This window comes from Trichogramma pretiosum, unplaced genomic scaffold (genome assembly GCF_000599845.2).
Source record: "Trichogramma pretiosum strain Unisexual culture from Peru unplaced genomic scaffold, Tpre_2.0 scaffold25, whole genome shotgun sequence".
NCBI lineage: Eukaryota > Metazoa > Arthropoda > Insecta > Hymenoptera > Trichogrammatidae > Trichogramma > Trichogramma pretiosum.
In genome coordinates, this window is record NW_019641621.1 from 1,469,653 (window position 1) to 1,497,611 (window position 27,959).

Below are 27,959 nucleotides of genomic sequence, written 5' to 3' on the forward strand. Positions count from 1 at the left end.
ATACGATACGCTGGGCCGTCTACTCCGACTCCGAATTCAAGAATGTCTGCAATGAGAAAGAGAAAGCGCTCCCTATTGAAACTTGAGTTGTGACAGTCCAAGCAACATCGTAAATAGAGCTAATATGAGATTGAAAAATATCAGATTGTTATTTTCTTTTCACTAACGTACAATCAAATTCAAATTTTTATTTATTGTTCTAAAGCAGAGCTGATAGCAAAATTAAGTGTATTTTTTTAAACACAAAAATGTCCCTTGTCCTGTGTCCGTCTTTAATTAACCCTATCGATGAAGCATCAAATAATCTATGGTACATACATAGGCGCCTACGAAACTGCTACGGTTCAATCATCTTGGTCCGTTCACAGTTCACACTCAAGCTTCAGACGATAAACCAACTTTTATCGTATACTCCACGTTTACGGGATATATTGAAATTCCAAAAATCAATACGGCCTCTTGACAAAGTAAATAAAGTGCAACAAGCTTTTTCAACTTAGAATCAATTCTTTTTCCTCTATTTACTTGTGTGCAAAGTGCTAATTCGACTCAAAAATGTCTGAAGAAAGTGATGTTAAAATGCAAAACTTACGAAAAGAAGTTTTCGACAAAATAACTAATAATCAAACCGACGATTTGAGAGCTCTCATAAATGTCAATGACTTGAAAATCAATTTTGTGGATGAATTTGGTATGAGCCCCCTACAACATGCTTGCTATAAAGGAAATAAGGAAATTGTTCAAATGCTACTGGATCAAGTAAGGGATTATTCATTTAATTACATGAAGTATAAAAAAGCTTATTTATTAACATCTGTCTACTTTTGTCACAGGGTGCTGTTGTAAATGATTGCGAGCATAAACATGGATATTCAGCACTGCATTTTGCAGCTCTCAGTGGTAACTCAGATCTATGCAATTTACTCATGTCGCATGGAGCAAAAATTAATGCTAAAAACAGCGTAGGAAGAACTGCAGCACAAATGGCTGGTTTTGTAGGAAATCATAGTTGTGCTTCTGCCATAAATAATTTTGTTCCTAAGGCAAATCTAGACTATTATATAAAACCACAAAACTTGCAAAAAGAGCCAATGTTACATCCACATTTAGCAGATTCATTTTATTTGTTCATTACACAAGTTAATGTACATCCTGTTAAAGTTATAATGAACCTGAAAAAATTGCCTGGTTTAATTGACAATTTACCTATGGTGAGTACAATATTTGGTTTAAGAAATTATTTGTAGTTCACATGTTTAATATCAGTTTTTAGTAAATAGTCAAATTTTAGACAAATTTTTCCATATCCTTCATTCATGAATATTTTTTAGGTTCAAAAAGTATTGGAATGCATGAGTAAAAAAGAAATGAATAAAGGAGCAGATGCTAATGAAATTATGTCTTTTAAGTACCATTATCTTTGCTACCTAACAGATGAACTTTCAAAATCAATACAACGTCATGTATCTTCAAATACTGAAAAGGATGGCTCAAATGAAGATAAAAAGCATGAAGCTGCAGATTTACTAATAAAAAAATTCCTCAAGTATAAGAATGATGGCACACAAGAATATTTAGAACTGTTTTTAAGGGACTTGGTCAGAGAATATTCTTATAGAGACACAGCAATTTTCCGTCAAATGGTGGCAACATTAACAAGTTCTGATCCTCCAAGTGCTGTTTCAGTTATTTCTGCTGCTATAAATGGCCAACAAGTTTTCAAAGATGTGGAAAGATTAATCTGTGAAACATGCGGAGAAGAAAAAGCTCCAAAAAAATGTAGCAAATGCAAAGTTGTTCAATATTGTGATAGAGAATGCCAAAGATTACACTGGTTTATACATAAAAAAAATTGTAGTAGATTAAACCAGTCATCTCAACAAAACCATGTACCTGAATCTGCCCCTAACAGTGAAGAAATTACCAATGCTGTTACTTCAAGACTACAAAATTTGATTGTGAACTAATTTAATTAAAGATTGAATTAATTGTGTGTATCACTGTTCAATATTTCATGTGACAGTCATTAAAAATAAATTCTTGTATAAATTTAAAAATGATGACTTTAAACTTGAATTGAATGATTGTAATAAATCATTATTATTACGCTACCCTATCTAAACAAGACCTGTTAGTCCATTCAGAATTTCTACTATAATAAATTCATTAAAATTATCACTTAGTTAATTTAAAGGTTAATAAAATAAAAGTTCAGCTGTCCAATTTTGAAATAAAAAAAAATACACAAATGTACTATAGCAACATACTGGTAATTAGAAACAAGGATGCAACAAATAGCTTGAAAAATTGATCAATTGTCACAAAAACTTTTCATTCCTAAAAAGTAAAAATTCTCACTAGGCCTATATTTTTAGAATACTTTAAAAAGAAAAATGCAGCTATTTTGTAAAAATGTAACTAGTTTCGTCATTTATTAACAATTCTTACAAAGCTAAAAGAAAGTAGATATTACATTCTTTATAATAAAGCAAAAACTTCAACTACAATTAACTTATTTGGCTGTAAATTTTGAGAGTCCTTCCAAAAGACCAATGTAGGCTGTATGTTCATAGTTTGTACTCAATTCAATGATTTTTTCTGCAAATTCATTGCTAATACCTTTTTCTTCCAAGTAGTTCATCAACAAGTCATACAGATACTGAAATAGAAAAAGATAAAAAATTAGACCATTAAATACTTATCATTGCAATTTGATAAAAACATTACTCTGCAGTAAAATATTAAGACAGTTCAGAAAAAGCGTTTAAATATTTATGTTCATTTTCTAGTTTTGATATAAAATGTGGTTAATTATTGTTTCAACTCACCCCATCAACAATTTCGCCTCCAACTGCGTAAACTTTTTCTGTGTGTTCTCCTTCATAGAGTGTGATTTCATCGATTCCAAAGAGATCATCTAAAAAAAAAAATCAAGCAATTAATTTACATACAGTTTGAAAGAAAAAATTTCAATAATAAGATAATAAATCTGTCACATATTCAATAGTTTTTGCTTAAACAAAACAAAACATATAATATTGAATATGTATTTTACTTTTCCAAAGATCAATTATTAGAAAGATTATGTAATTCATCAGTCTATACTCAACACTTTGGAAATTATTTAAATGTTTTATAATTTTTATACGCACTGTAGGAATCATCAGCTCCTGATGCACCAGGTTCATTGTTGTATGAACATGTGAACGATAGAGTTTGTTTGCCTCTTTTGATATCAACTTCAAAAGAAGGTTTACTTTTGATTTCACCAATATCAGGTTTATCGTCACGAGGGTCTACATCGGGCTCAGCTTCTGTGTCTACTGTGTGGTTAACATTGAAAGAAATTTTGATCCTAAAATGATGATAAGAAGAGTTAAATCTCAGTAAGTTTCTACAGTCTCCAATGAAATGAATGAAAATTGGGATCTTACAGTTCTTCTCCAGCTTGCTTCGTGAGGGTAACCTCTGCACCATCGAGTGAAACCTTGAAGCCATCGAGTTCAGTGGGAATGGTTTTCAATTTCAAGGCTTTCTTTTCGGCTACGATTTCTTCGGCCAAAAATTCGACCAATTCTTTTTCAGCTGCAAATAATAGAGATAACTTGGATTAGTTTTTGGGCAGCGAGTTACATAAATATATGCCATCTTATCCAGGCATAAAAATTATCGAGGAAGAACGAAGAAAAAAAAAGATGACGAAATGACACGAATGCAGCACTAACCTTTGGTATGGGAGAATCTGCAAGACACACAGGCACAGGGATGCCTGTGGGTGTTGGACACGAGGCTGCTGCCGGCGATCGTGGGCCTGAGGGTGCTGAGGAATACTCGACTAGTTTGCACGGTGAGTTTGGCGGGCGAGGCAAGCTTCTTGAGGGCTGCGAGCCTCATTACGTTCCTTGCGATTCCGTTCATGGCGTCGATGTGATGTGTCTTTGGAAAAAAGCGGTTCTGGAAAATGCGTTAACCTCGTTGGAACCTCGTGCGTACAAAAGACTGCAGAGAGACCGGCGATATAGTAGTGAGAAGTGAGAGACGACACGTTCGATGCGGTGCTGCGGAGAGAGACGAGGAGAGGCAGCAGCAGTAGGAGAGGAGGCGACAATGCGCGCCCAGTAAAGATGGCGAAATTACGCACTTGGCTGTGTATAGAGATGGCTCAAGTACAGTTTTCTTCTTTTTGGGTCTACCTATGAGCTAGGTTGGCTGCGTTCGTTTACGAAAATATACTCGTGAGAATACGGAATCGTTCTAGACGTCTCTCGATCATCTGATTTTTGCCTTGCCAAGATAAACCACGCGTAACTGCCTGCCCGTGGCTTTACGTGCGCTTTACAGAGTTTCGACTTTTTGGACACTCGGGGCGTTACTTGTACGATCTCGAAGCTTCAATTCTCAATGCCTATGATATATCCAATAATACTTGATAAAAAATCAATAAAGCTTGAACAATCGAAGTCGTTGCATGCACTTGCGTCAAATTGTTCAATGAAATGATAAATAGTAATAATAAAATTGTCTAATTAAAGCCTTTTAATGGTAACCAATTTCATTTATCTATCTGAAACTGCGCTTAATGATATAATATAATAAATTGATTAAATATTAGCATCTGAAAAAAATGATAATCGAAAAATTATGAAAATCAAAATTGATGAGCATATTTGCATTTGTCAAATTGGTTGCGGTGTTGCATTCTAAAAAGGGATGAATAGTTTAAGAAGGCCGATTGAAAAAGGTCAACACTCGAATCGAAGTATCAAATAGTTTTTAATTCAATTTAATTTGGTTAAAAACAAGCACGATCGTTGGTTTGCTCAGAGACACGTTGCCAAGCTCAACTTTTCAAGAGTAAATCATGCGTTTATGAAATAAACAAAAATTGAAAAATACGAGGCTTTTTTATCTATCGGCCACGATTCAAATAATTTAACGTCCTTGACTCTTATAATAACGATTTTTTGTACTTGACACATTGTGCGCATCGTTCAGCCAGCAGCACGTAATAATATGGTTTCTTCGGCGACCGATTAACATTGAAAATAATGCGATTTCCCTCTAGTCCGGGGTAATCCAATAAGCTCTTTGAACAAAAAGAAGAAAATAGCTAGGCGGTGATGCGAGGCAAAACAAAAAAGTACGACAGTGGCGTTCCTGACGCGGTCGAACGTCGGGTCGGCTGCGCCTCCAGGGCCAGCCAGGGACAGCGGCGAGAATGACGAAAAAGTTCGAGTACAATTGGCAGCGCGAAACACCCGCGCTGCTGCTCAACGGCGGTACCTTCGATCGTTGGGTGGAGGAGAAGGAAAGCACCGATTTCGAGCCGAGCTGCCTCTGCAAAGTCGACAAGTATGGCTTTTTCTTGTACTGGAAGAGCGAAGGGAAGGTAATGACGATTCGTTACACGATAAAAAAGTGAGTCAGCGAGATTTCGACTCTTGACGATGCTGTTTATTATTAAATAGGACGGAGACGTTATAGAGCTCGCCCAAGTGAGCGACATACGATATGGAGGAACACCCAAGGTCGGTCCCCATTACACATGTACAGCAACATTACTTACAGAAAAATAACAATCACTCGTATCCTCTCCGGTTTGCCTCAGGATCCGAAATTGAGCGGTAAATTGAGCAAGCACGGCAACGCCGAGCAGCTCGACGAGAAGACCATCACCGTTTGTATAGGCATCGATTACACCAACATCAATTATCAACATTTCGTCTGTCCCGATGCAAAAACAGCCAAGGTATGCTTAATCCGAATCGATAATGATCGATTTTTTTTTATCCTCCGACTCGTTATACTCGCACAGGATTGGCAAGCGGGACTTCGTTTCGTCACGCATAATACAAAAGCCAGCAACGTCTGTCCCACTACGCAGCTGATGAAACAGTGAGTCTCGAACAAGTACGTCGTTTCGATTATTCTTATTTCATTGAAATTTAATCGCTCTGCAGTTGGATGAAATTGAGCTTTCAAGTCGATCCAAAGGGTAAAGTGCCGGTCAAGGTCATCACGAAGACGTTTGCCTCCGGAAAAACGGAGAAGCTAGTTTACCAAGGCCTCAAAGAGCTCGGCCTGCCCGATGGCAAGGTATTATGAATTTATAACGACGATTTCGTATAGAATCAAATTCCCAAAGCTCACCTAATGTCGATGTTTTAAAGAACGACAAAATCGAGCCCGACGCCTTCACCTTTGACAAATTCAAGTCGCTGTACTTTAAGATCTGTCCGCGAAACGACATCGAGGAGCTTTTCGGCTCCATGTGAGTATAATGCAATTAGCTTTGAAATAGTACAATTATTAATAATTTATTTAAAATAGCACAAAGGGAAAGAACGACTACATAACGTGCGAGCAGCTGGTGCAGTTTATGAACGAGAAGCAGCGCGACCCACAGCTCAACGAGATCTTGTATCCGCTCTACAGCGACGCCAGATGCATGGAGATCATCACCGACTACGAGCTCGACGACAAGTTCAAGTCTCAAAGTGAGTAAGCTCCGAGTAAGGAAATTAGTTGGTTGACAATCGCTCGTCACGATTTTGTTTACACTCAGAGAGAATCTCGAAGGAGGGCTTCATTCGCTACCTCATGTCGGACGAGAACGCCCCGGTCTTTCTGGACAAGCTCGACGAGTGGATGGACATGGACCAGCCGCTCTCGCATTACTACATCAATTCCAGCCACAACACGTACTTGAGCGGCAAACAGGTGGGCGCCAAGAGCAGCGTCGAGATGTATCGCCAGACTTTGCTCGCTGGTTGCAGGTAAACTATGCAACTTTTTCGCCGACTCGACGGTCAACTAAATTTTGTTGTTTCACGCGTAGGTGCGTGGAATTGGATTGTTGGGACGGCAAGAAGCCCGAGGACGAGATCATCATAACTCACGGCAAGGCCATGTGCACCGACATCCTCTTCAAGGACTCGCTCATGGCCATCCGCGACTGCGCCTTCGTCACCTCCGAGTACCCGGTGATCCTCAGTATCGAGAACCACCTGTGCATGAGCAACCAGTACAAAATGGCCAAGTACTTTGACGAGATCTTTGGCGAACTGCTGCTCAAGGAGGCGCTGCCCGACTATCCCGTGAGTCATAAACAATAACATAATCCAATCGTGGATAATAGCGCGCATAATTTTGCAGTTGTACGTAGAGGGACAGCCTCTGCCACCGCCGAGCGCCATGAAGCGCAAAATCTTGATCAAGAACAAGCGACTCAAGCCGGAGGTCGAGAAGGTCGAGCTGGAGCTCTTCCTGTCGGGCAAATTCGAAGCCAAGGACGAGGTGGTCGAGGACGCGAGCGCCGCTGCTCCGCCGCCTACCGAGGCACCCCCGCCGGTATAGCCTTCTACTATCCTCCTTCTTTTAGCGCGATCGATTGAAATTTTCTGAATTTTAGGAAGCGGCGGCGGCCCCTGCCGAGGGTGGAGCACCCGGAGCCCCGGGCGAAGCCGGCCCCGACGGAGCTGCTGCTCCGGCCTACTCCGGCAGCGCGACCTCCTGCCATCCGCTGCTCTCGTCCATGATCAACTACGCCCAGCCCGTCAAGTTCCAGACGTTCGAGCACGCCGAGAGTTTGTGTTGTTTATTAGCGTTTATGGCAGTTCGCGATACGCATAGCTTCCTGAATTCATTCGATTAATGTTTCGTGTTTCATGAAATTACCAATTTGCTTGGACGTGGCGCAGAGAAAAATATCCACCACAACATGTCGTCGTTCTCGGAGACGGCGGCGCTGAATCACCTGCAGAAGAACGGCGTCGAGTTCGTCAATTACAACAAGCGCCAGATGAGCCGTATCTATCCGAAAGGCACGCGAGTCGATTCGTCGAATTACATGCCCCAGGTACTACTAGCTCGAATGATATATATTTTAAGCCGATTTCATATTTAAGCGCGACATCTCCTTTAAAATGCACAATTACGACAATTTCGCTCGATTCAAAGAGAGAGACTTGCTCTGTACACAAATATATCATATTATTTAAAGCAGCTCGATGTATAATATATCACAGCGCAAGAAATTCGAAATCGGCTGCGCTACATTAGTCAAGAAGTTATTCCATAAAATTTGGAAAACCTCGAGTCGCGACGCTAGCTAGCTCTCTCGCGCTGATAATCCATCTTTGCGTAAAATAAATTATATCGAGCTCTCTTGCGAGGCATTACAAAATGAATTTAATCCGCCGCGAGCTTCGCGATGCAACCATCTCGTCGCGGGCTTTTTTATTATTAAACGCTGCTGCTGCTGCTGCTGCTTCGTGTCATTGTGAGAGTATAATATCAATGCAGAGAAGCTCGCGGTGCAGAAACGCGACGCAGAACTGCACGGATCGATGTCTCGTTCGTCAGCGAGCGGCAGCACGTGTGACTGATAATTTGATAAAATCTCTCTCGGAATAGCTCCGCTATATAGGCGACACGTCGGGCTTTTATTTATAAGCGCATACATACGTATCGGCGTCATTTATATTGAACGGCTGTGTAAATAATCGCTAAAGAGTCTCCTGCATGCTCCTCTCGCAGGTATTTTGGAACGCCGGCTGTCAGATGGTGGCGCTGAACTTTCAAACGCCAGATTTACCCATGCAATTGAATCAGGGTAAATTCGAGTACAACAATACCACGGGCTACCTGCTCAAGCCCGAGTTTATGCGCAGAGCCGGCAAAAACTTCGATCCCTTCTCCGAGGGCGTCGACGGAGTCATCACCATCACCTGCTCCGTCAGGGTACGTCTCGTCTCTGTACCTTTTTTCTCTCGCGCTCCCTTATCGATTCTCAATTATTATACGAGCTAAATTATCAGGTGATAGCCGGGCAATTTTTGTCGGACAAAAAAGTCGGCACCTACGTGGAAGTCGACATGTACGGCTTGCCGGCCGACACGATCAAGAAGGAATTCAAGACTCGCATGGTGCCGGCCAACGGCCTCAATCCCGTCTACAACGAGGATCCCTTCGTCTTCCGTAAAGTCGTCCTGCCGGACTTGGCTGTGCTGCGTTTCGGCAAGTTTTCCCATCTTTTTCGTTAACATTTTCAGAGCCGCTGTCATCGACGTTTTTTTTTTGCGCAGGCGTCTACGAAGAGAGCGGAAAATTACTGGGCCAAAGGATTCTTCCGCTGGACGGTTTGCAAGCCGGCTACAGGCACATATCTCTCAAGACCGAGGCCAACTTCCCCATGGCTTTGCCCATGCTTTTCTGCAACATCGAGTTGTCCATCTACGTCCCCGATGGATTTGGCGGTAAGCACTAAACTGACTATACATATTTTTCGAGTACGTAGGAAAAGAAAAATTAGAGAAAAATATTAAGGAAAGGAGTGTATATATAACGTCTCGAGTGCGATCGACTTTTCAAACGTTTTATGTATACAACGAGTCGTGTAAAATTAATTCGCGGAAGCAGTGCCAATAAAATGTTTCTCAGCTGCTCGACGAGCCTCGGCTCGGCTCCATAGTATTACGCGAGTAGAGCTGCAAACTATGAGAGAGCTCATATAGCATTAACATGTGCTGCTACCGCTGCTACTTCTCGCCGCAGATTTCATGGCTATGCTGTCGGATCCGGGAGCATTCGGTAAAGGCGCAGAAAAACGAGATGAGGCAATGAAGGGACTCGGTATCGAGCAGACCGATGCCAAGGCTGAGGCGAAGAAAAAAGAAGAGGAGGAGAAAAAAAAGAAAGGCAAGTCAAACTTTGTATATATGTATATATTCGCGTACGTGTGTATACTGTATACGCAGGCATATTTGGCTTTGTAAACACGCATACACATTTGCATATGAATAAATATATGATTCTCGCAATTAGTGCGAATAGTTTTTTATAAATCTTCGGGGAAGAGCATACTTTGATACAACTAACACGTAATAATTGCTTCCACAGAGGAATTCAAGTTACCGCCGTGCAATTACGAAAATTTACGGCGCGAAAAGTTCTTTAAACTCGGCAAGAAAATGAACAAAGAACTGGATACGCTGCGCAAAAAGCACCTCAAGGAGCGTCAAACGATGCAGAAAAACCACTGCACGGCCATAGAAAAACTGACCAAGGGAAAAGAGTAAGTATCGTCGAAGGCGATATCGCCCAGTGGTACATCGGCTCGCAGGTGGTATACATTTTTGTTGTTTCTCTCGTCTCGGTTCTGCAGCAAGAGCGCATTGGTCGGCGACGCGAGCGTAAAAAGTCTCATCAAGGAGCAGATGACCCAGTGGACCCAGATGGTGGAGAAGCATCGCAAGGAGGAGTGGGAGCTGCAAAAGGTACAGCTGGAAGCGTCCAAGGAAGAGATCAAAGCTTGCATGCCCCAAGTCATGGAAAATCAATTCAAGCTGCTCGAGGCCAAGCACGCCAAGTGAGTTTTCGGCTATACTACTTTTTTCGGCGCAATGATATACACCTTAGAGGATGCGCATCGAACACGCTCTTTTGTTTCTGCTGCTGCTGCTGCTGCTTCTTCTTCTTTTAATTCATTTTTTTTCTTTCGCTTTTGTTTCGCGTTCCAGGGATATGAAAGAATTGAACGCGAACCAAGCCAAAGTGTCGGCCGACACCGCCAAGGAGGTAATGAACGACAAAGCGCTCAAGACCAAGGGTGATAAAGATCGTCGACTGAAGGAGAAAAAAGCCAACAACATTAAAAAATTTATGGACGAGCGCAAGAACATCGCGATCAAGCACGCCCGCGAGAAGGAGAAGCTCAAAGCCACGCACGAGAAGCAGACCAAGGAAATCGATCAGGATTTCGTTGGGGTAATTATAACGTAGCTCTCGAGAATTAGTAAAATACCTGACATTTCGTCCTTGTATTGTTTTTGCAGTGCATCGAGCAATGGAAGAACGAGGCGGCGCACTTGGAAATCTCGGCCAAGAGCGAGTTTTACGTATGAGCGAGATGCAAGAATCGATCCACGAAAATTATCGAGATGAAGGGAGAATCAGGGTGTCTTTCAAAAGTGCCTCGTACAAAACTACAGCAGCACTCGGTGACTCTCGAACGAGATATTTCATTATAAGCAAGGATATCGTAACTCTTTTTAAACCAGTTTTAGCCGTCTCATCTTTTTGCTCCATATAAAAAATATCTATACGTAAGATGCACGCGAGAATATAATGTAACATAATTGAGAGTATATTACCGGAAGCCGGGCCGCGAGATAGGCTACCGTATCAGCGTCGCGTACGCAGGTTTACTGTTGCACGCGGTAAACGAGTAGCCTTAAATTTTCACGTTCGCTCGCGTAAAAGTATCGTCCCCCATTACGATGGTGCCGGTACTAGTGGTGGGGGAGGACGAGACGCAGAGGCTGTTGCATGCGACGTATTGAATTTATAATGTAACAGAGACGTTGTTTATTATGTATAATATTGTTTTATAAGATCGGGTCGATGCGGCGATCGGCGTTAAATTAATTTTGTGCTCGGAAGAACGATCGCCGTGACTCGAGACTACGAACTTGTACGTGTAAAGCATTAATAAAAAAAACCATTCCAGATATATATTTGACTAAAATTTTTCATTTTCCAAAAAAAAAAAAAAAAGAATAAGACGAGAAAACGAAAGATCTCGGCACGACGCTGGTCGACTGCGTACGTGCAGCTAGTTGGCAGACGGGAATGGATGCAGCCGATCCTTGGCAACGGTCCTGCCGAGCGAGCGAGAGATAGAGAGAAAGAGAGAGAAAGAGAGAGATGGTCTCGTTGGTGCAGCACTTCCTCGGCTCTCTTCCGCCTTTCGCCTATGTGCGTTGTATATTATATGTCGGCATGCCCATAGGTCGAATAGAGGTGGCTTCCTTGGTCGCGATACTGTGCCAAGCGTACGTAGGTATATGGATGCAGCGGCGGCGGCGGCGTCGTCGCGCAGATTCAGTTATAACGGGATTCCGAGCCAAGTGCGCTACGCTACCTGGTATACTGTACAGTACGAGAGGCTAGTTATACCGCTGCTGCGGCACTGTATAGCGCGTATACACCTAGTCCCTCGCTCGGCCCGTACTCCGGACCATGTGCACGAATGTAGGTAATGCAGCAGCTTCTTTCTCCACTTCCGTATAAGGGCTACCGTGTATATGTGTACCGTTGACGCTCTCGTACGTCTCTGCTTTTGCTCGCGAGCGACGAGCTACTTCCCATTGCTAGGCTAGTTGGGACGTTCTCTCCCCGTGACCCGTCGTCTCGAGCGATAACGTCGAGTTCGCGACACGCCTGCGTTTACACCTATACACCGTGCGCAAAGTAGTCGCACGGACTTTTCATACTTTATATCGGATCTCCCTTCGACTCGCCGCTGCGTCGCTGCAAATTATACCGTTGCCGATATTGCACGGCTGAGCTTCGCGGACGCGATATGCTTCGGAAAAAATGCGTCTAGCACTGTAAAGTTAGTGGTGTGCGTCTGTCTCGTTGACGACGTTGCCCGAGGACGTTTACCGAGATCGTACGACGCAGTTTCCGCGTGCCTCGCCATCTTTCTGTTGACTTGCCTCGGTGGATGTCCAAGGGGCAAAGATGAGAGCGAGTAATCTTCGACGAAACGAACTGGTAAATAATTAACTAATCAAAAGCTATATTTGCGAGCAGGGAATAATTTTCATCGCTCGATGTGAAAAAATCTGCATCGTAGGGCGCGATCGTTAGCACATAATACGCGCCGAGTAATTGCCATAGAGCAATATGACAACATTTTGTATTATGTTATACGTATTACAAATGGGAATTGCGCGACGAGATGATGGCCATTTCGCGCTTCACCGCAAAATTCACCTTTTTATTTCCCCCCTTGCGCGCGCATATTGTACATATACTCTACTACGTCCCAACGAATGATGTTCACAAAACCGCGCCAGCCATCTCGCACAATTTATTCTTTGTATTATACCTGATCTGCTGCGAGTGTCTGTGAGTAATATCATGTACTGATGGACAAAGCGCAGCAGCAGCAGCAGCAGCAAAAAAAAACAACCTCCGCTATATGGTATGGATGTACACGGGCGCTGAGGCGCATTGTGCTGCAGGTTTAAATAAGGTCTACAAGGGAAAGAATAATGCGGTGTGTGTGTGTGTATGTGGAAAGGGCTGCTTCATCTTTTTCTCGGTTTTTTTCTTTCTCGGCTCTCTTTTTGCTTTCTCTCTCCCTCTCTCGGGCAGGTTGCATTATAATAATTTGCTTCTCCGCGGTGACCCCTACGCGCCAAACAGGCCTTTTATTTTCGGCTTTCGTATGTGTTGGTATACACGAGCGAGCATCGGTACATGCAACACACGATGCACGTATAAAGGCAGGGACTGACAGAATCCAAAGATGCAGGTATATACTCACACACACATCACAAGCAGAGGCTCCCCAAGTGCTTTGTTTTTTCAAAAGTTTAGCTCGCATCACTTCGCCTGATGAGATGTGCGTCAAGCTCGTTTGTGTGTGTGTGTTGTGGGTGGGTGCTGGTGGCAGCAGCGCGAGGCCAGCTCGAGCAAACAAAGCATACGTATCGCAGTGCGGTTCGCGACGTTGCAGCTAGCTGCACTTTGTTGTAGGTCGCGCGCCTATGTATTTATATACAACAGCCACCAACGCCACTGCTGCACTTGCGTCTGATTACACACGGGCCATTATGCAGAGACACAGAACTGCGCCGGAAAGAAGAAAAAAGGAAGAAAGGAGAGCTGCTGCTGCTGCGATGCGACCCCCTCACACACACACACACAGGCGTGTACATTATAATATGCGAGCTGCAGCGACATTTATAATATGCACTCATCCCTCGGAGCCCGACACTTTGATACTCGGCGCTTTTGAGGAAAAAGAAACAAACAAAAATGCGCACCGACATCGGCAGTCACGCGTATAATCGGCATATGTACTTTTTGCCTCGCTGTTTTATGTATTATAGCGCGTTTCGCGTTGCTCGAGTCGCCGCGACGTTCAAAATGCAAAGGACAGAGAGACATCGGCGTTGCGGTGGCAGCTCTCTCGAGCGACGAGCATCCGACCACGCATAGGACTTACTGAGAGAGAGAATAAAGAGGAAAGGAAAAAAGCTAGCACGAACTTGGGCATTTTCCTGCTTCGCGTATGCGATGGTCTTTGTAGACGATGCTTCGTCGGAGTCGCTAAAACGACGCCTATTTTGCTCACTCGCAATGCGCACGAGTGTACGCGTGCACTCGATGATATGTATCTCAATTTTAGAAGTAACAGTGATAGATGCCTAGGATATCAATCAACAACCAATATCAATAGCGCTGCGACTTATACAATTATTTTGACTGTGCCACTTGCAGATTTACAGAGAAAGAGTACTCGCCATCTAGCGGTGGAAGCTGGCTTTAATTATGATTGAAACTTGATACATTTGTAAGCAATGGACGCAAAGACTTGACAATAAACTCAAATTTAAACATTTTGATTTGAAACTAATGCGTGTAATTACATTTTTATGCATTTTTTGTTCATCAACAAAGATTTTACGTTAAAGTACCTCAAATAAAATTTAATATGGGTTACTTTAGTTTTAATTATATGTGGCATTAAATTTTAGGTTTTTCTAAAGAGCGCAGACACGGTCATGAGTTAACATAAGATGTCACGCAACGAGCAAATGTAAATGAGTAAATGACTCGTTATGATCCGCGTGGACTCGGCCGAATTCGTCGACGTGCTTCGCTCGAGTAGACAGTGTCGCAAAAAAGCGTCCGAATGGGCGTGCGAACCCTATCGTATAATATAATACGATAGCTGCAGCCTGACAGATCGGAGCAGCGAACGCCCTTTACACTCGGACGTCGTAGGCGCGTTAGACACGGGCAGCAGGCTATATAGCGAGCTCGCAGTTATAATGGAAAATCCACGAGGGAGAGCATGTGCAGAAGTAGAGAGAGAGCAGCAGTAGGGCACGGAGCTGTCTGATCCGCAATTCGCCCTGCGCCCATATTTTTTACAAGCTCGTACGTACAATGCCAGCTCGTTAGTCGTTAACATATTCCCCCGCGGTACGAGAGAGACAGAGAGCTAAAAACGAGATCGAAGCAATTACACGCAGAAGCGATCTCTATACGCGCAGAGAAGGAAAAGATGCAGTCGCACGTGTGTGTATCGAGGCGCGCGGGGGGTGCTCTCTCTGCCACTATAACTCGTATAACCACGCGCTCGGGCCTTTAAATGTCGCGCGATTCGGCATATAGAGAGAGAGAAAAGGATTCTCTACGGATACGCACGCGCTCTACTTACATATTGCGCGATAAATCAGGCTCGATGTAGCTCGATGTAGCAGCTCTCGGGGTAAGGAACTTGCAACTTGAACTTGTGCAAGGGCGATCCCGCTTTTATACACGCAATCCCCGTAATTGCAATGACATTTTTTTCCGCTTTCTCTCGTTCGCTCGACAAATCGCAGCTCGAGCTTGGCCACGTTTACGATAGATGCGCAGCAATCGCGAGCTTTGTTTCTCAACTTTTAGGCCCCGAGTGCTACCTGCACGATTGCCAAAAGACGATCGTAATAATCGATAATAATGTAATGTAGGAACTTGCTTGAAAGTTATCCTCTCGAAAGTCATTATCAATGCCAAAATTGCATTACGTACTAATTCGCTGTAAATATATATAGACGTCGATTGATGCCTCGAGCTTCTTTGCAACGCATGATCAAGTGCATGCCTCCTCCTGCCTTTATTCTTGCTTGTATACACAGGCGTTCGAGTTCGAAAAATAGATTAAGAAGAAGAAAAAAAAATGTTGTCCGGTCCAGTCGCGTCGTGGATCTCTATAGCAGACTTTAATATTGTATATGCGCTAGCGGGAAAAATGTAAAAAGGCCGTTTTTCTACGAAGCTGCGTTCTACAGAGTAGCTGAATAGAAGGCGCACATAATGTATATAGAGAAGAGAGAAGAGGCAGCTCTCCTAAACACAGGCCGTGGCGCGTCATTGATCTCCGTTTGGCTTTCCTTTTAACTCGCGCACGAACGCACTCACACGAGCCGAGCCTCGTCGTCGTCGGAGAACTTTGGACCTGTGCGCGCTCCTATATGTGCGCTAGCGGCATTATATACCTGCCCTATGTATACCTACGTGTGCTGCTGCTGCTGCTGCTGCCAGACACAAAAGGATAGAGCAGGTTACACACGGAGCGAGCACATTGGGGAAGGAAGGGCGCGTCCACGTGTGTGCAGACACACAGGTGCAAACAAAAACCCCCGCGCGCATGCACGTTATATATACAGAGGCGCATACAAGGAGAAAGAGAAAAAGACCACGACGACGGCGGCGGTAGTAGTGGCGGCGGTGCTGCTGGCGGCGGCGAGAACGACGACGACGACGACGACGACGATGATGATGATGAAGAAGAAGCCTTAGTAAAAGACGCGCAGAGAAGAATAAGAGAGGCAACCGGATACCTCAAAATTCCACTGGACGAGAGTAAGAGTCTGTATGCGTGTATACGAAGGAAAGAGGGAAAAAGAGAGCCAGCCCTTCGTGAAAGGAGATAGATTTCGTTCGCCAACTATACCTATACGCGTATCTCTTTCTCTCTTGCTCTTTCTCCTGTCCTTGCTATAAGGTGGCTCACCGCTGCACGCCAAGATCCGCCACTGCCGCCGCACTGCAAGCCCAAAGTGCAGCTCAGCGGCGCAATTTTCAGCGCCAAAGACGTCTCGCGTTAACCGCACATTTTCGCATCCGCGTTATATCCAACTGACGATATGTGTAACAACCGTTCGAATCGACAATCTTCCAAGGTTTCGCTCGTCCCCAAAAATCGATCCAGCCAAGCAGGGAAACCTTCCGCGTAACTGAGAAAAAGGCTGATATTATAATGTTTTTACGAAAATCTCCTCTCATCTTCCGTTCATAATTTTTCATCGTTGAAAAATACAGGAATTGTCGTAATTACGGACCATTTCAATCATTGAAATGCACTAGTACCTAGGTTTTAGAGTGACATTGATTTACAGCAATCACTCGTTTTCCAAAAACTGTAAAAAACAAACCATGAAACGTTACAATGAAATAATCAGCCGCATAAAAATGGTAAAGTGTCGTAAAATCATTGGATATTTAACGTTAAACTTTCTTTAATTTCTAATGTCGTATTTATTGAAAAATAATCAAAATCATAGTTTCAATGTTAATCAAATACGTGAAGATTATTTACGAGTATCCGTAATTCGATGATCAGTATCGCATGAGAAACGAAAACAATAAAATTATTAAAATAATACAGTTTAGCTCGCTCGTAAATTATATCGCTTATGAACAAATATTGATGAAGGATTTGAAATTGGGCTAATTGCCATCTAGAGGCTATTTCATGAAATATGTGAAAAAACATTGAAGAAGTTTGATGCCCTTATGTAAGGAGCAATGTTGATCGAGATGAAATGTATTAACAAAATACACAAAAATATTTGAAATTTAAAGAAAAAAAAATTGATTCTGCAATCATCCTATTTACTTTTTCGATCTTCCATGGCTTTTCAACGTGACTTTTGAATCGTTAATAAAAGCTTGAAACGAGCAGTGATCGAGAAAATGGCATCGAATCAAAAGTGTGTACGGAAGTGATTTTTCTGGACGCGGTACAATGTTTTTTCAGATTTCTTGTCTCAGGCATTAGTAACATTTGAAAGTACATGCAGTACAATAGTTAGGAATTAAAGCTGCGAGTACGAGATTTCTACCGGGTGGTCCCACGCATAAGCCAGCTACATAGGCTCCAGGAAAGGCTAATCTTCTCCTGCTTTCAGTCGAGATCTCGCCGCGATCTTTTTCCAACGAGTATTCAAAAACGCACGAGAGAGAAAAAAGCAAATAGCGTACTTGTGGGCGTAATTATTTTTCGTCTCTTTCGATTCTTGATCCTTCTTCTTGAAAACGTGCAATTGATTTGCATAATTACTCGGCCGAACTCGATCGAGAGCCATCGATCCGTGTCCGGCATTATTCGCGTAAAGTCGCGAGCGACCGAGGAAGAGAGAGAGAGAGAGGCAGTAATTCTTGGTGCATCAGCGACGCCCGACTTACATAATTCTCCGGAGAAAAGAGAGTGACAAAAGTGCTTGATTTCATTGTTATTCTTTGCTCGATGAACTTGCGCGACGCAGCCAGTATATATACATTATTATGTGTAGGCGCGCGGGGAGCATCATTTGTCACGCGTCTCTGTATACATTGTATTATTATATAGAGTGTAGCAGGAGAAAAATAGGCCCGAGGCTCGCATAAACGCGCCCGAGCTCGGCCGATTTGTCGGCTGGACTTTTTTGGCCACTTGTTCTTTTATTCCCTCTCTCTTGCGTAAACTTTTCAGCGCTCGGCGGCTCTGCGCTGTATTCAAGAAGGAATAATGTACATGTGTACACTTCGAGTACGCGCGCGTAAAAAAGAGAACGAGAGGACGAGCAAAAAAACCTGTACGTGCGCATAAAATGAAGTAGGCACGTCTCAAAAGACGAAGGACTCGTTCGTTTTTTTCTTCTTCTTTAGAAAAGCTACAGTTTTGTCGAGTCTTCGATCTTTGCTTGGATCAGTTGAAATCGACATAGAGACAAAATTACATGAAAAATCAGTTTATGCAACAAAGTATCGCCTAGTCTAGCTTGTATTTTACGTCAAATGTAAACAAGAATATTCCAAGATCGATTAAAACGTCGACAAAGATTCCATATTCAGTAATATTCTCAATTTATTTGAATTCATTCCCAAACGAAAGGAAAAACAAAAAAAAGAATGCAAAGCTCGTTGGTCAGGAAAAAAATGCATCGAAATCAGTCGCGCATTGATTTCCACATAGTCTGTTGTATACGAAGGCGCAGCAGAGCACAAGTGGCGCTCATAGAGCTGTACACTTGGCCTGCGCTACATGTGCGACGTAGGCTCGCCTGCATATCTGGAATCTCCCGCGGGAGTTGCAAAGAGAGAGAGAGAAAAAAGAAAGAAATTGATGCGATGCAGGCATGGGTCCGTGAAAAGACATTCGGGAGCAAACGAGAGAGATACCCGACACCCTAACAGCATAACAGCATTTTTCGAAGCTTCTCGTGCGCGCTGATCGTCACACATGCGCGGGCCATCTGTGCCGATACGTATACGCTGTTAACTTTCTTGCTGCAAGCTCCAGGAGGTCGTTACATTTTTTTTCGTCAAGGGCCACGCGCGATAGTGTGTGTGTGTGTGTGCGTAGAGAGCACGTCGGAACCCCTCCAACGCACATACGCACGTACGCGCGCGATATAGATGGAAGGAAATCCGATAACGTGGATGCGCTTAAAGCTTAATTTAAGGTCATGAGAAAAAAAGAAGAAGCAAGAGACGAGGAAAAATATATACTTGCTCTCGATATCGCTCGTACTGTATACAAAAATATTCGGTCGCGATCTCCTCTCCGCTTCGAGAAAGAGAGACAGGCCAATGACGAAGACGCGACGAAGGCGACGAGATAAAGATACCGAGTATTTAGAGCTCCTCGTGCGTGCGTGAGTATATAAATCGACGCGATACACGAGTTTAAAAATACGCTATTAATATTTTGTTTTACGCACCTACTTCGGTGACTTATTACTTTAACAGCAGTTCGGGAGGTTTGTCGAATTACTCTGCCTATTCGTAGTACAGAAAACTACTCGACTCGAGGCGCGCGTGACGTTTTTGTCGATATAATTCAGCGTCGTCGGCCCCCCCCCGCACAGGGCCACCGAGAGGGGAAATTTCCGATTTGTCGTAACAAGTGTCGTGGAGTTTGTTTTACGAGAGAGATTTCTCGAGTGTCAGCGCCACAACGATGAGCTGCCAGCTCTCATGATTTCAGACGCCTTTCGCGGTATAAAACGATAATAAGCCTCTAACAACTTTGTTTGCCATGTCTGCTGGCGGGTGTAGAAACATAATCGGCTTCGTAAGCGCAAGTACACGAATAAATAAGCAACTTATACAAGATTCGAAGCGACATTTTTTTCTCTCCGCACCGACACCGACTCCGTACAGAAAAGCATCCGCAAGCTGGGCCACATGTATATCAATATAGAAAAGATAAATATTTGCAAGCTCGTTGATTAAAGCGCGCGCGGCGATTGTTGCAGCTGCAAGTAGACGCAAGTCACAAAGCAGTTTGCGACTTTGAATACGTAAGGTCGCAAAAAAAGGGAGGCTGTCCGCTCGCGTCGATACATTTAAATGGGTGCGTACGCGTCAAGGGCTCGGCTCGTACATTACCATCATCAAGTCGCGAGTCGTCGTGCTGCTGCCGAGGCGAATCAAAGCTAAATTGTCATCGCAAAGAGCAGAGCTGCAGCACGAGAACGAGAGCCGAGCCGAGTCGAGACAATTGGCGGAGGCGCGCGTGGATCGCTCATCATCGCGTGTGCGTGCATGTTTTATACGAGTCGAGATGTACAAACATGGAGCTGGAGGGAGAGAAGTGGCTCGATTAAAACTGCGAGCTGCGTCGTTGACGTTGGCGGCGACGCTCGCTAGATTAGCCATTGACCCCCTTGCACTACGTATATGTACCGCACTGACTCTCTGCGTCTTTCGCACACACACACAGAAGTGCACGACGTCTCTTCCGTCATTTTAACTGTGCTCGGCTACGGCGCCCCGGTCATCGACTGACTGCTGCCGCTGCCTCGTTAATTGAAACACAAGCTCTTGGCTCTCTCTCTCTCGTACATTTTCTTCAATCATCTCGTGTTATAGGGCTCTCTCGCGCGCTTATTACGCGATACACATGCCACCGCAGACGTACACGATTGCTTTTGGATTGGATTTAAATGCTCGCTCGACGACCGACCAACCAGCCGATCCTGTGTATGTATGTAAGTTTCTTGCCCCGGAGAAATTATCTCTCTCTCTCGCTTGACTCCTAGTTTTCGACGAGCGCAATTTATGTATAAATAAATTCGAGTTTGCGCAACTTCGATTGATCTCTGGCGTCTCTTTGAATGTCTCGGTGGATTATTCGTCGTATATACACACCCGATCCGATTGGGACTTGATTTTTCATCGCTCTATATGAAATTAGTTTACTGTGCAACTAGGTCTGCTTGCAGGATCGTTATCTCTATGATCAATTAAATCAACGCTTACCTAATGATTTTTCAATTTACATCGAAATTGCGCACAAAAGACTCTTTGACATTTTTTTCAATTTTCCAAGGGTTCGCTCAAGCGTTGTTGCGTAATTCTTACAAGTAAAAAGTAACGTCTGCAAGCTGCATAAATTCAGCTGGAAAAAGATTACTTTAGAAAAGGCGATTAAAAATTAGTACATTTTCTTGACTTTCGCAAGTGAACTTCATTAAGCGCTCGCAAGAGAGAGAGAGAGAGGGAGAGACTTTTAAAATACTATAAATTTTATGACACATACGAAAGGCTAAAGATTGCATACACGTAGAGCAGCAATATTCTGTTTACGGAACTTTGTGTCTGTTATCCAAGCATCGCACGAGCGACCGACGAAGACGGGAAAATTATCCGCTCGAAATGGCCAATTAAAGCGGCTCAAAGGCACAAGAAAGTATCGGACGCAATACAGCATCGGCGGCAGCGATTACTCTTTTTTTCTTTCTTTCTTTATTTTTATTTTTTCGTCCCCGGTTTACACGCGTATAGGCGTGTGCCATGCGTGAAAACGCAATTTCTCGCTTACAAACGTCTATAACGTACAACGTACGCCGCATATATATATAAAAAGTAATTCGCGCGACGATTGCCTACGCTGCTGTATGTATCGCGTACAGACAGGCTGCAGCGTAGTAGCAGTTCGAGCTTCCCTTGTAACTCGGTGCATGTTATATATATATGGGTGTGCGAGCAAAGGGCAAGCGCGTGTGTGCAAGAGAGCAGGGCATAATTTATATTATAAAAGGGAGAGGCCTGATATCGTCACCGAACCGCTAATCCCGGAACGTTCTTCCGAGACAAGGCCAAACAACAGCAGCAGCAGCAGCACATCAGACGCGTGTATCGAGCTCGAAGGGTCTCTCTGCACAAAAGGAAGCTAAAAAAAGCAAGTACCTACTGCTGCTGCTGCTGGGGGGAAAAAGAGAAAAACGAGCCTAGCGAGCAAAGAGAGAGAGAGAAAGAAAAGGTTCGTCGCGTGGCGGTGGCAAACGCGTTGAATTGCATCGCTGCACCGGCTAGAAAGGAAGGACGATACGCAATTTATACGCCACGTATGTCTGTGTATGTGCGCAAACGTATATAATGGGGGATTCGAGTGTACGAGATCCCTTTTTACACTGCTCCCATATGGGGGCTTCGAAAGGGGGGAGGGGGTGGGGTGCTAACCAGGGCATTAGAGAAAACGGAACGGGCTTCCGAAGCAGCGGGTTTTGATATTGATTATGTAAGTCCATACCAGTGAGGGTGAGAGAGAGAGGGGGTGTACGGGGGATGTGTTTGTGCAAAAGACTGATTTCATAGCCCGATTGGTAAAGTTTGCGGCTCGCTGGACGCTTATAAACGTGACCCTTTGAAGTCGAGGTCGCATGTGTATAGCTGCTGCTTTTTTCGTCCTATTGCCTTATCTCATGCTCGCACGGGCAAAGTCTGGGTTCCGGTGCGAGTCTCTCTGCTCTATATGGCAAACCGAAAATCCGCTTTGTTTGTCGTCCGACGAGCGCCTCGTTCTCTCTTTCTCTCTGTAGCCGCCGAACGATTGATGCTGAAACTGACGGGGTGGTTAGCGAAGCAGATGGATGCAGCGCTGCAGCGCACGAGCGATATCGCGCGAGCGAAAAAAGTAGCCGATTGTTAAAGGGCCCTTTTGTCGACGGCTCTCGTTATTTTTGGATTCCATACGTGTAAATACACACATCGGCGTATTGCCGTTACGGGCGCACAAAGTCCATTTTTCCAACGACGTACCAAGCCGCAGCCGATACCTATTCAGCGCAGGTGCTTTCCACATTCAAAGCTCGTGTAAATTTTCTTTCGTCTTCTTTTTTATCAGTAAATAAATTATTACCACGAGGTTGCGTTATTTGCGCTACAGAGAGAAGAAGATTCGCGTCGAGCTTCGTTTGCCTTTCAGCGCGTCGTTTCACGCCGTAGCGCCTAATTATGATGTATTTCGAATCGCGTGAGCAATATGCCAAGGACTGTGTGTACTATTCATCGATAAATCCCCTCGTTTAAATTGCGGCTTCGGCGAATGTTTTCTCTAATGTCGATATTTTTCGTATAAATCGTGCTTCGAGTAATCTGGATTTCGTATTTAAATCAGTGCTCGATCAATCTTGCTCCCTTTCGCGCCATTTCGTCGTCCGACAAAGGGGCATATTTCGCAGTCACCCGCGATATTTTCTCGCTACAGATAAGGACGAAAATAATAATTTAGCCCGATGGTGCTTTGTAAATTTTCGTACGTACAATTTCGCAGGTTGGGCGTTGTTTTTCAGAAGGGTGCAGGCGCTTCGGGGGAGAAGAAGAGAAATGAAAAGACGAGCTCCAAGTTTGAATTCTGCGCCGGTGAATCATATATACATTGGTAGGTGCGCGACACGTCGGTATTTTTCGGAGCCTCCGGCAACAGAGAGCGAGAGAGAGAGAGACGCGATTTCCTAGGTGGGAGTCGAGGTGCGGAGGAAGCAAGGAGCTTTCATTTCCTCGCGTCTTCGCTCGAGAGGCTTGGAGCTTCCGGCAGATTGGGGTCGAAAGCTCCCTCGAGCTTTTCCGCTTCCTCGCGCCGCGCTCGGCGCTTCCGTTGAAGTACGTAGCGACACTGCAGGGGTGATTATTTTCCACGAAGCTCTCGGCGCATGGAAAATGCAAAAAGTTCGAAAGCACGGATGACGCGTAGAGCCGAGTCGGCTCCGAGAAAAAAGCACGCATATCTGCGAGTCATCGAGTCGAACGTCCGCGAACTTTTGCAGATCGAAGCAGCTGGACTATGGGTAGCGTATAAGATTTCGCGAGCTGCAGTTGGCAGGCAAAAATGAAATCGCGTACGTGGGAGGGAGGAAGCTGCTCGCTCGCCTGCACCGGTATGGCTCGATCTCCGACAATTACGACGCGTCCGAATAGCAGAGAGAAAAAGAGCATTGGCGGATCGTTGTTCGTGCTCGCACGCGGATACGTACTCGTAGACGATCGCAGTCCCTCGCACGTCCCTCGACGAAACACCTAAAGGGCTATCGTATTTTATAACACATAAGCCCTTTTCCTCCTCTTCTTCTCCTTCTCGGGTGAAATGTGCACTATAGGTGCGTATAGGTGCACCGGCAGCTCCTTCGTGCAGTCGTGCGCAAATAACTGAATCACCTTTGCGCGAAATCTCGACCGATGCATCGCATGCACGAGCGCGAAAGTGCCGGTCTCGAATTACCGGAGCGAGCGAGCGAAGAAAAGAAGGACTATGGCCACTGCCGCCCGACGACGAAGATGATGCTTTTGTCAACCGATACGACCGATACGCAATGGTAACGACGAGCAGCGAGGATACCGATACCTTCCTTTAGCCACGGTCAGACGACACCTGCTGATCCGGTGCATCCTCCTCTCCAATATTACACGTATATATTGAAAGCCCGAGGAGCTCGAGCTTCTTCTTCGATGCAGTATGCAGCCTATACAGCTCTCTGGCCCGGCTTTTTTTCGCACGCCTATTATTATTTGCCTTGTTTCACGCAGTGTCGTCGTGCCTCGTCGTATGCCCGATATAACGTTACTCTGCTGGAGGGGTGTTGATGTTGGCATTTTCGGCATCGCAGTTATTTGCGCAATCCCGCTGTGTACGCTAAACCACATTAAAGTTATACGAGCGCGCTCGCGACTCACTAATATCCAAGAAATTTTGACTCCATGCAAAATACTTATTATGCCTACTATTCGTATGAACGTGTAATATAAATAAATTAAACATTAACATTGATTGGTTTTTTCCTATTTAATGGCTTTGACTTATGCAACCGCATTCATTTTGCCACTTGGAGATTTACAGATAAAGGTACTCGCCACCTAGCGGTAGAAATTTAAAGTAGTATTATCGTATCTAAATTGCTTGAAAACTGGTCTAAATTTTTTCAAACAGTTTAATTATCATTTTAGGTCATTTAAAATGCGCTTTGTATTAGTAACATAATTGTAACACAAAATCTCTGAAAACAAATCAATTTATGGCAACGTATTTTAAAAACAATTTAAACGGACAGTTTTTGGTCACTACTTGTTCAGCATTTTAACCAGGGTATTCTGGCTTATCAGTGGTTGTATCGACGTGTGCGATGGCTTAAAAATGCCCGAAAATCTTTTTAAATAAATTTACCACCTTATCAGATTCAAAAGTTTACCTTGATTCTGGACTTTGGTAAATTAAATTATTGGATTTGTTCGATTCGAGGCGTAAAACAAGCCACTGAATGTTTTTTCACTTTTGTGATGTGTTTCTCAAATGAATAATGCAATAACGATGCAGAGACATCTAATGCTAATAAAAAACCTCATCGTTTCCTACGTCGTATATCAAGTCTCGGCGAATCGGAAGCATCCCGGTGTAATAATGTCATTAAAAATCCGTGTGATTACAAGCTCGAAATAATTGTCGATTACTCAATTGAAATATTCATAAACGTCGCGACTCTGAATTCACAATGAGGCCGAGTTACATTATCGTTAGAAGTATGAATTGCGCGGTAGTTTTTGCAAGCAGCTATAGATGGTGTACGTAATCCAAACAAAAGATGCTGGTGCAGCTACCGATCGCGCGCGCGCCTCATAAAGTAGGCGACAATTCACAAAAGCGGAACTCGTCGCTACGAGCCATATCTTTTTTAAATGGCAGGCACATATGGCCGTTATTGCGTTACGCGATCTCGTATTCTCTCTCACGCGCGCGCTCGCGTGTCGTATGCACTATACGACGAATAATAAACGATTTACTTGTCTTTGTACTGCGTGTTACAATAATACTCGCATGGAATTGCTCGAAGCCAAGAGAGTACTTGGATATTATTATTAGTAATTATTACGCCATGCGTGTGTGCGTGTGTATATGCATCGATCGGCGAAACACGATGCATAATCGATTCGATGCTTGCGTCGCAGCAGTGCAGGTGAGCACAGAATTCGTAAACGATACATCCTATATTCGATCGATGAGCTTTGACGCGACGCAGTCGATGTCAACGTTTTCTGACTACTCGCCTTCGTTTTGATTACGACCACTGTAAGATGACATTAGCGCGTGCCCTGGCAGAAATACTCAACATTAATGATGGCTACGTGTCAAAAATTAACATTTATAATATTTTAAAATATACCATCACTAATTGGCTCGTTGATGGAGATTTTTTTGTTAAAATTATGTTAAAAATATAAGTCGCATTATATTATCTGAAATTAACGATTTAACTGTTTCAAAAAATGTAGTTTAGTTTTCAACAACTTTGAATACGATGGTAGCATTTTTCACCGCTAGATGGCGAGTACCTTAATCTATAAAATTGCAAGTGGCAAAGTGAAAATTAATTATAAATCATAGCTTCATTACCGATTTCATTATGATGAAGTTCAATCATATACAGTGAAATCTCCCAATAGCGGACACTCTTAATAGCGGACAATATGCTTTTTTGAGCTGATCTTGGTATGATGAAAATTAAAAATATCTTAATTTGTTCCCTTCAAATTGACGTTGCTTCAATCCTTTTTTTTTGATAATATGTCATTATTAGTTTGACGATTAGGTTGATCGTTCCCATGATTAATCAGTAATTTTCCATCTGTATGACAAGTAGCGCGCGTATCGTACAAGCGATTATGATGGACTATATATTATCGTTGATACGTTTGGTGTAACCGCCGCAACGAATATATAGACTGCGGGCGTGTGTAATATACGCCGAGCCGTCAGTCGTTATTAGACGCGATACTCGGCACAATGGAATAAAGTCGTGCTGGGAAGAGTCGGGACGGGCGCGATCGACGCTTCGATTCGGAATTCACTCGCATCGTGAAAATCGATCCCCGCGCGATCATCATTCGTCGGAGCTGCTGCGGCAATTCGTTTGCCATACGATCGCCGTCGGGGGAAGAAAAGCCTACAATATACACGTCCCATTATGGAGGGCAAAATCGTCGACTCGGCTCTCGTCGGATGTCGTCGCAGGAGTCGACTCTCGAGCCCACGAGGCTGCGGAAGATGTGCACCGTTTATAACGTACACACACAGACGCACACGCGGCTGCTCGAGCTCTCGACTATACACGAAATGCCGCACGCCATAAAATGTTTAACGCGCCGCGCTGCTGCACATCTCACGTGTCTCTCGGCTGTATACATTTGCGCTTGTAAACACGAGCTGTATACGTACTCTCTCGTCGGCAGTCGTTCACTTGCAAGGGGGGCAGTAATCGCGAACTGCATCGACGCACGAGAAGACGCACACTCTACTCTACAATGTGTGCGTTTAAAGAACGTCTATTATGGGGCGAGATCGTAGTCGTACATGCGCAGGCATGCCGGGCGGCATCGGAAGAAACGAATGCGGACAGTTCTCTGCGAGACTAAAGCTGCTGCTGATGCCTCCCTCCGGTTTCGAGCCAGCGCAATTCGAGTCTTTCCAAATGATATTTTGATTCACAGGTACGCCGAGGCTCGGCTAAATACACGAGTCGCCTTAATACGATAGTTGAGCGAGCTCATTGTTGTGCTAATATTTGGAATACGTACGTATGCGAGTGCACGTGTACGCGAGCCGAGTACGTTAGCGCGGTTCATCCGAGTCCGCGGCTCGACTCGCGCTCCCTGCACGATGTCGCGCGTGAATCTGATTTTTTCGTGCGTGAGAAATTTGTCGCTCTTGGGTGCAATTTTAGATCGTGTAGCGATTTCGATGCTAGCTCGCGAGCCGTTACATATTTTCTTTTTCGATTTATCTTATCGACGTCGATCGAGTCGTCGACTTTTTTTCCTCGACAGAGCGACTAGAAATTCGAGCCGCTCGCGAC

At 44.1% G+C, this 27,959-nt stretch overlaps 3 protein-coding genes across 3 annotated transcripts; 2 read left to right on the forward strand and 1 right to left on the reverse strand.

Moving 5' to 3' along the window:
• Positions 1-107: 107 nt before the first annotated feature.
• LOC106654097 (ankyrin repeat and MYND domain-containing protein 2) lies at positions 108-2,017 on the forward strand. The gene is made up of 3 exons (XM_014373799.2): positions 108-759; positions 834-1,211; positions 1,332-2,017. Exons 1-3 carry the CDS (start codon positions 556-558, stop codon positions 1,965-1,967), a joined length of 1,218 nt encoding a protein of 405 aa, XP_014229285.1. The 5' UTR covers positions 108-555; the 3' UTR covers positions 1,968-2,017.
• A 385-nt stretch (positions 2,018-2,402) lies between these two features.
• LOC106654135 (complement component 1 Q subcomponent-binding protein, mitochondrial) lies at positions 2,403-4,272 on the reverse strand. Its single transcript, XM_014373857.2, has 5 exons — positions 3,726-4,272; positions 3,435-3,585; positions 3,153-3,355; positions 2,829-2,917; positions 2,403-2,659 (listed from the first exon to the last, which is right to left on the reverse strand). The coding sequence occupies exons 1-5, from the start codon at positions 3,916-3,918 to the stop codon at positions 2,513-2,515; spliced, it is 783 nt and encodes a 260-aa protein (XP_014229343.1). The 5' UTR covers positions 3,919-4,272; the 3' UTR covers positions 2,403-2,512.
• Positions 4,273-5,121: 849 nt separating this feature from the next.
• Positions 5,122-11,512, forward strand: LOC106654075 (1-phosphatidylinositol 4,5-bisphosphate phosphodiesterase-like). Its single transcript, XM_014373762.2, has 20 exons — positions 5,122-5,389; positions 5,469-5,528; positions 5,609-5,749; positions 5,816-5,895; positions 5,961-6,096; positions 6,171-6,271; positions 6,331-6,497; positions 6,566-6,776; positions 6,839-7,097; positions 7,156-7,350; positions 7,412-7,586; positions 7,701-7,858; positions 8,539-8,742; positions 8,820-9,018; positions 9,087-9,257; positions 9,556-9,699; positions 9,901-10,075; positions 10,166-10,369; positions 10,521-10,767; positions 10,836-11,512. The coding sequence occupies exons 1-20, from the start codon at positions 5,219-5,221 to the stop codon at positions 10,902-10,904; spliced, it is 3,267 nt and encodes a 1,088-aa protein (XP_014229248.1). The 5' UTR covers positions 5,122-5,218; the 3' UTR covers positions 10,905-11,512.
• Positions 11,513-27,959: the final 16,447 nt, after the last annotated feature.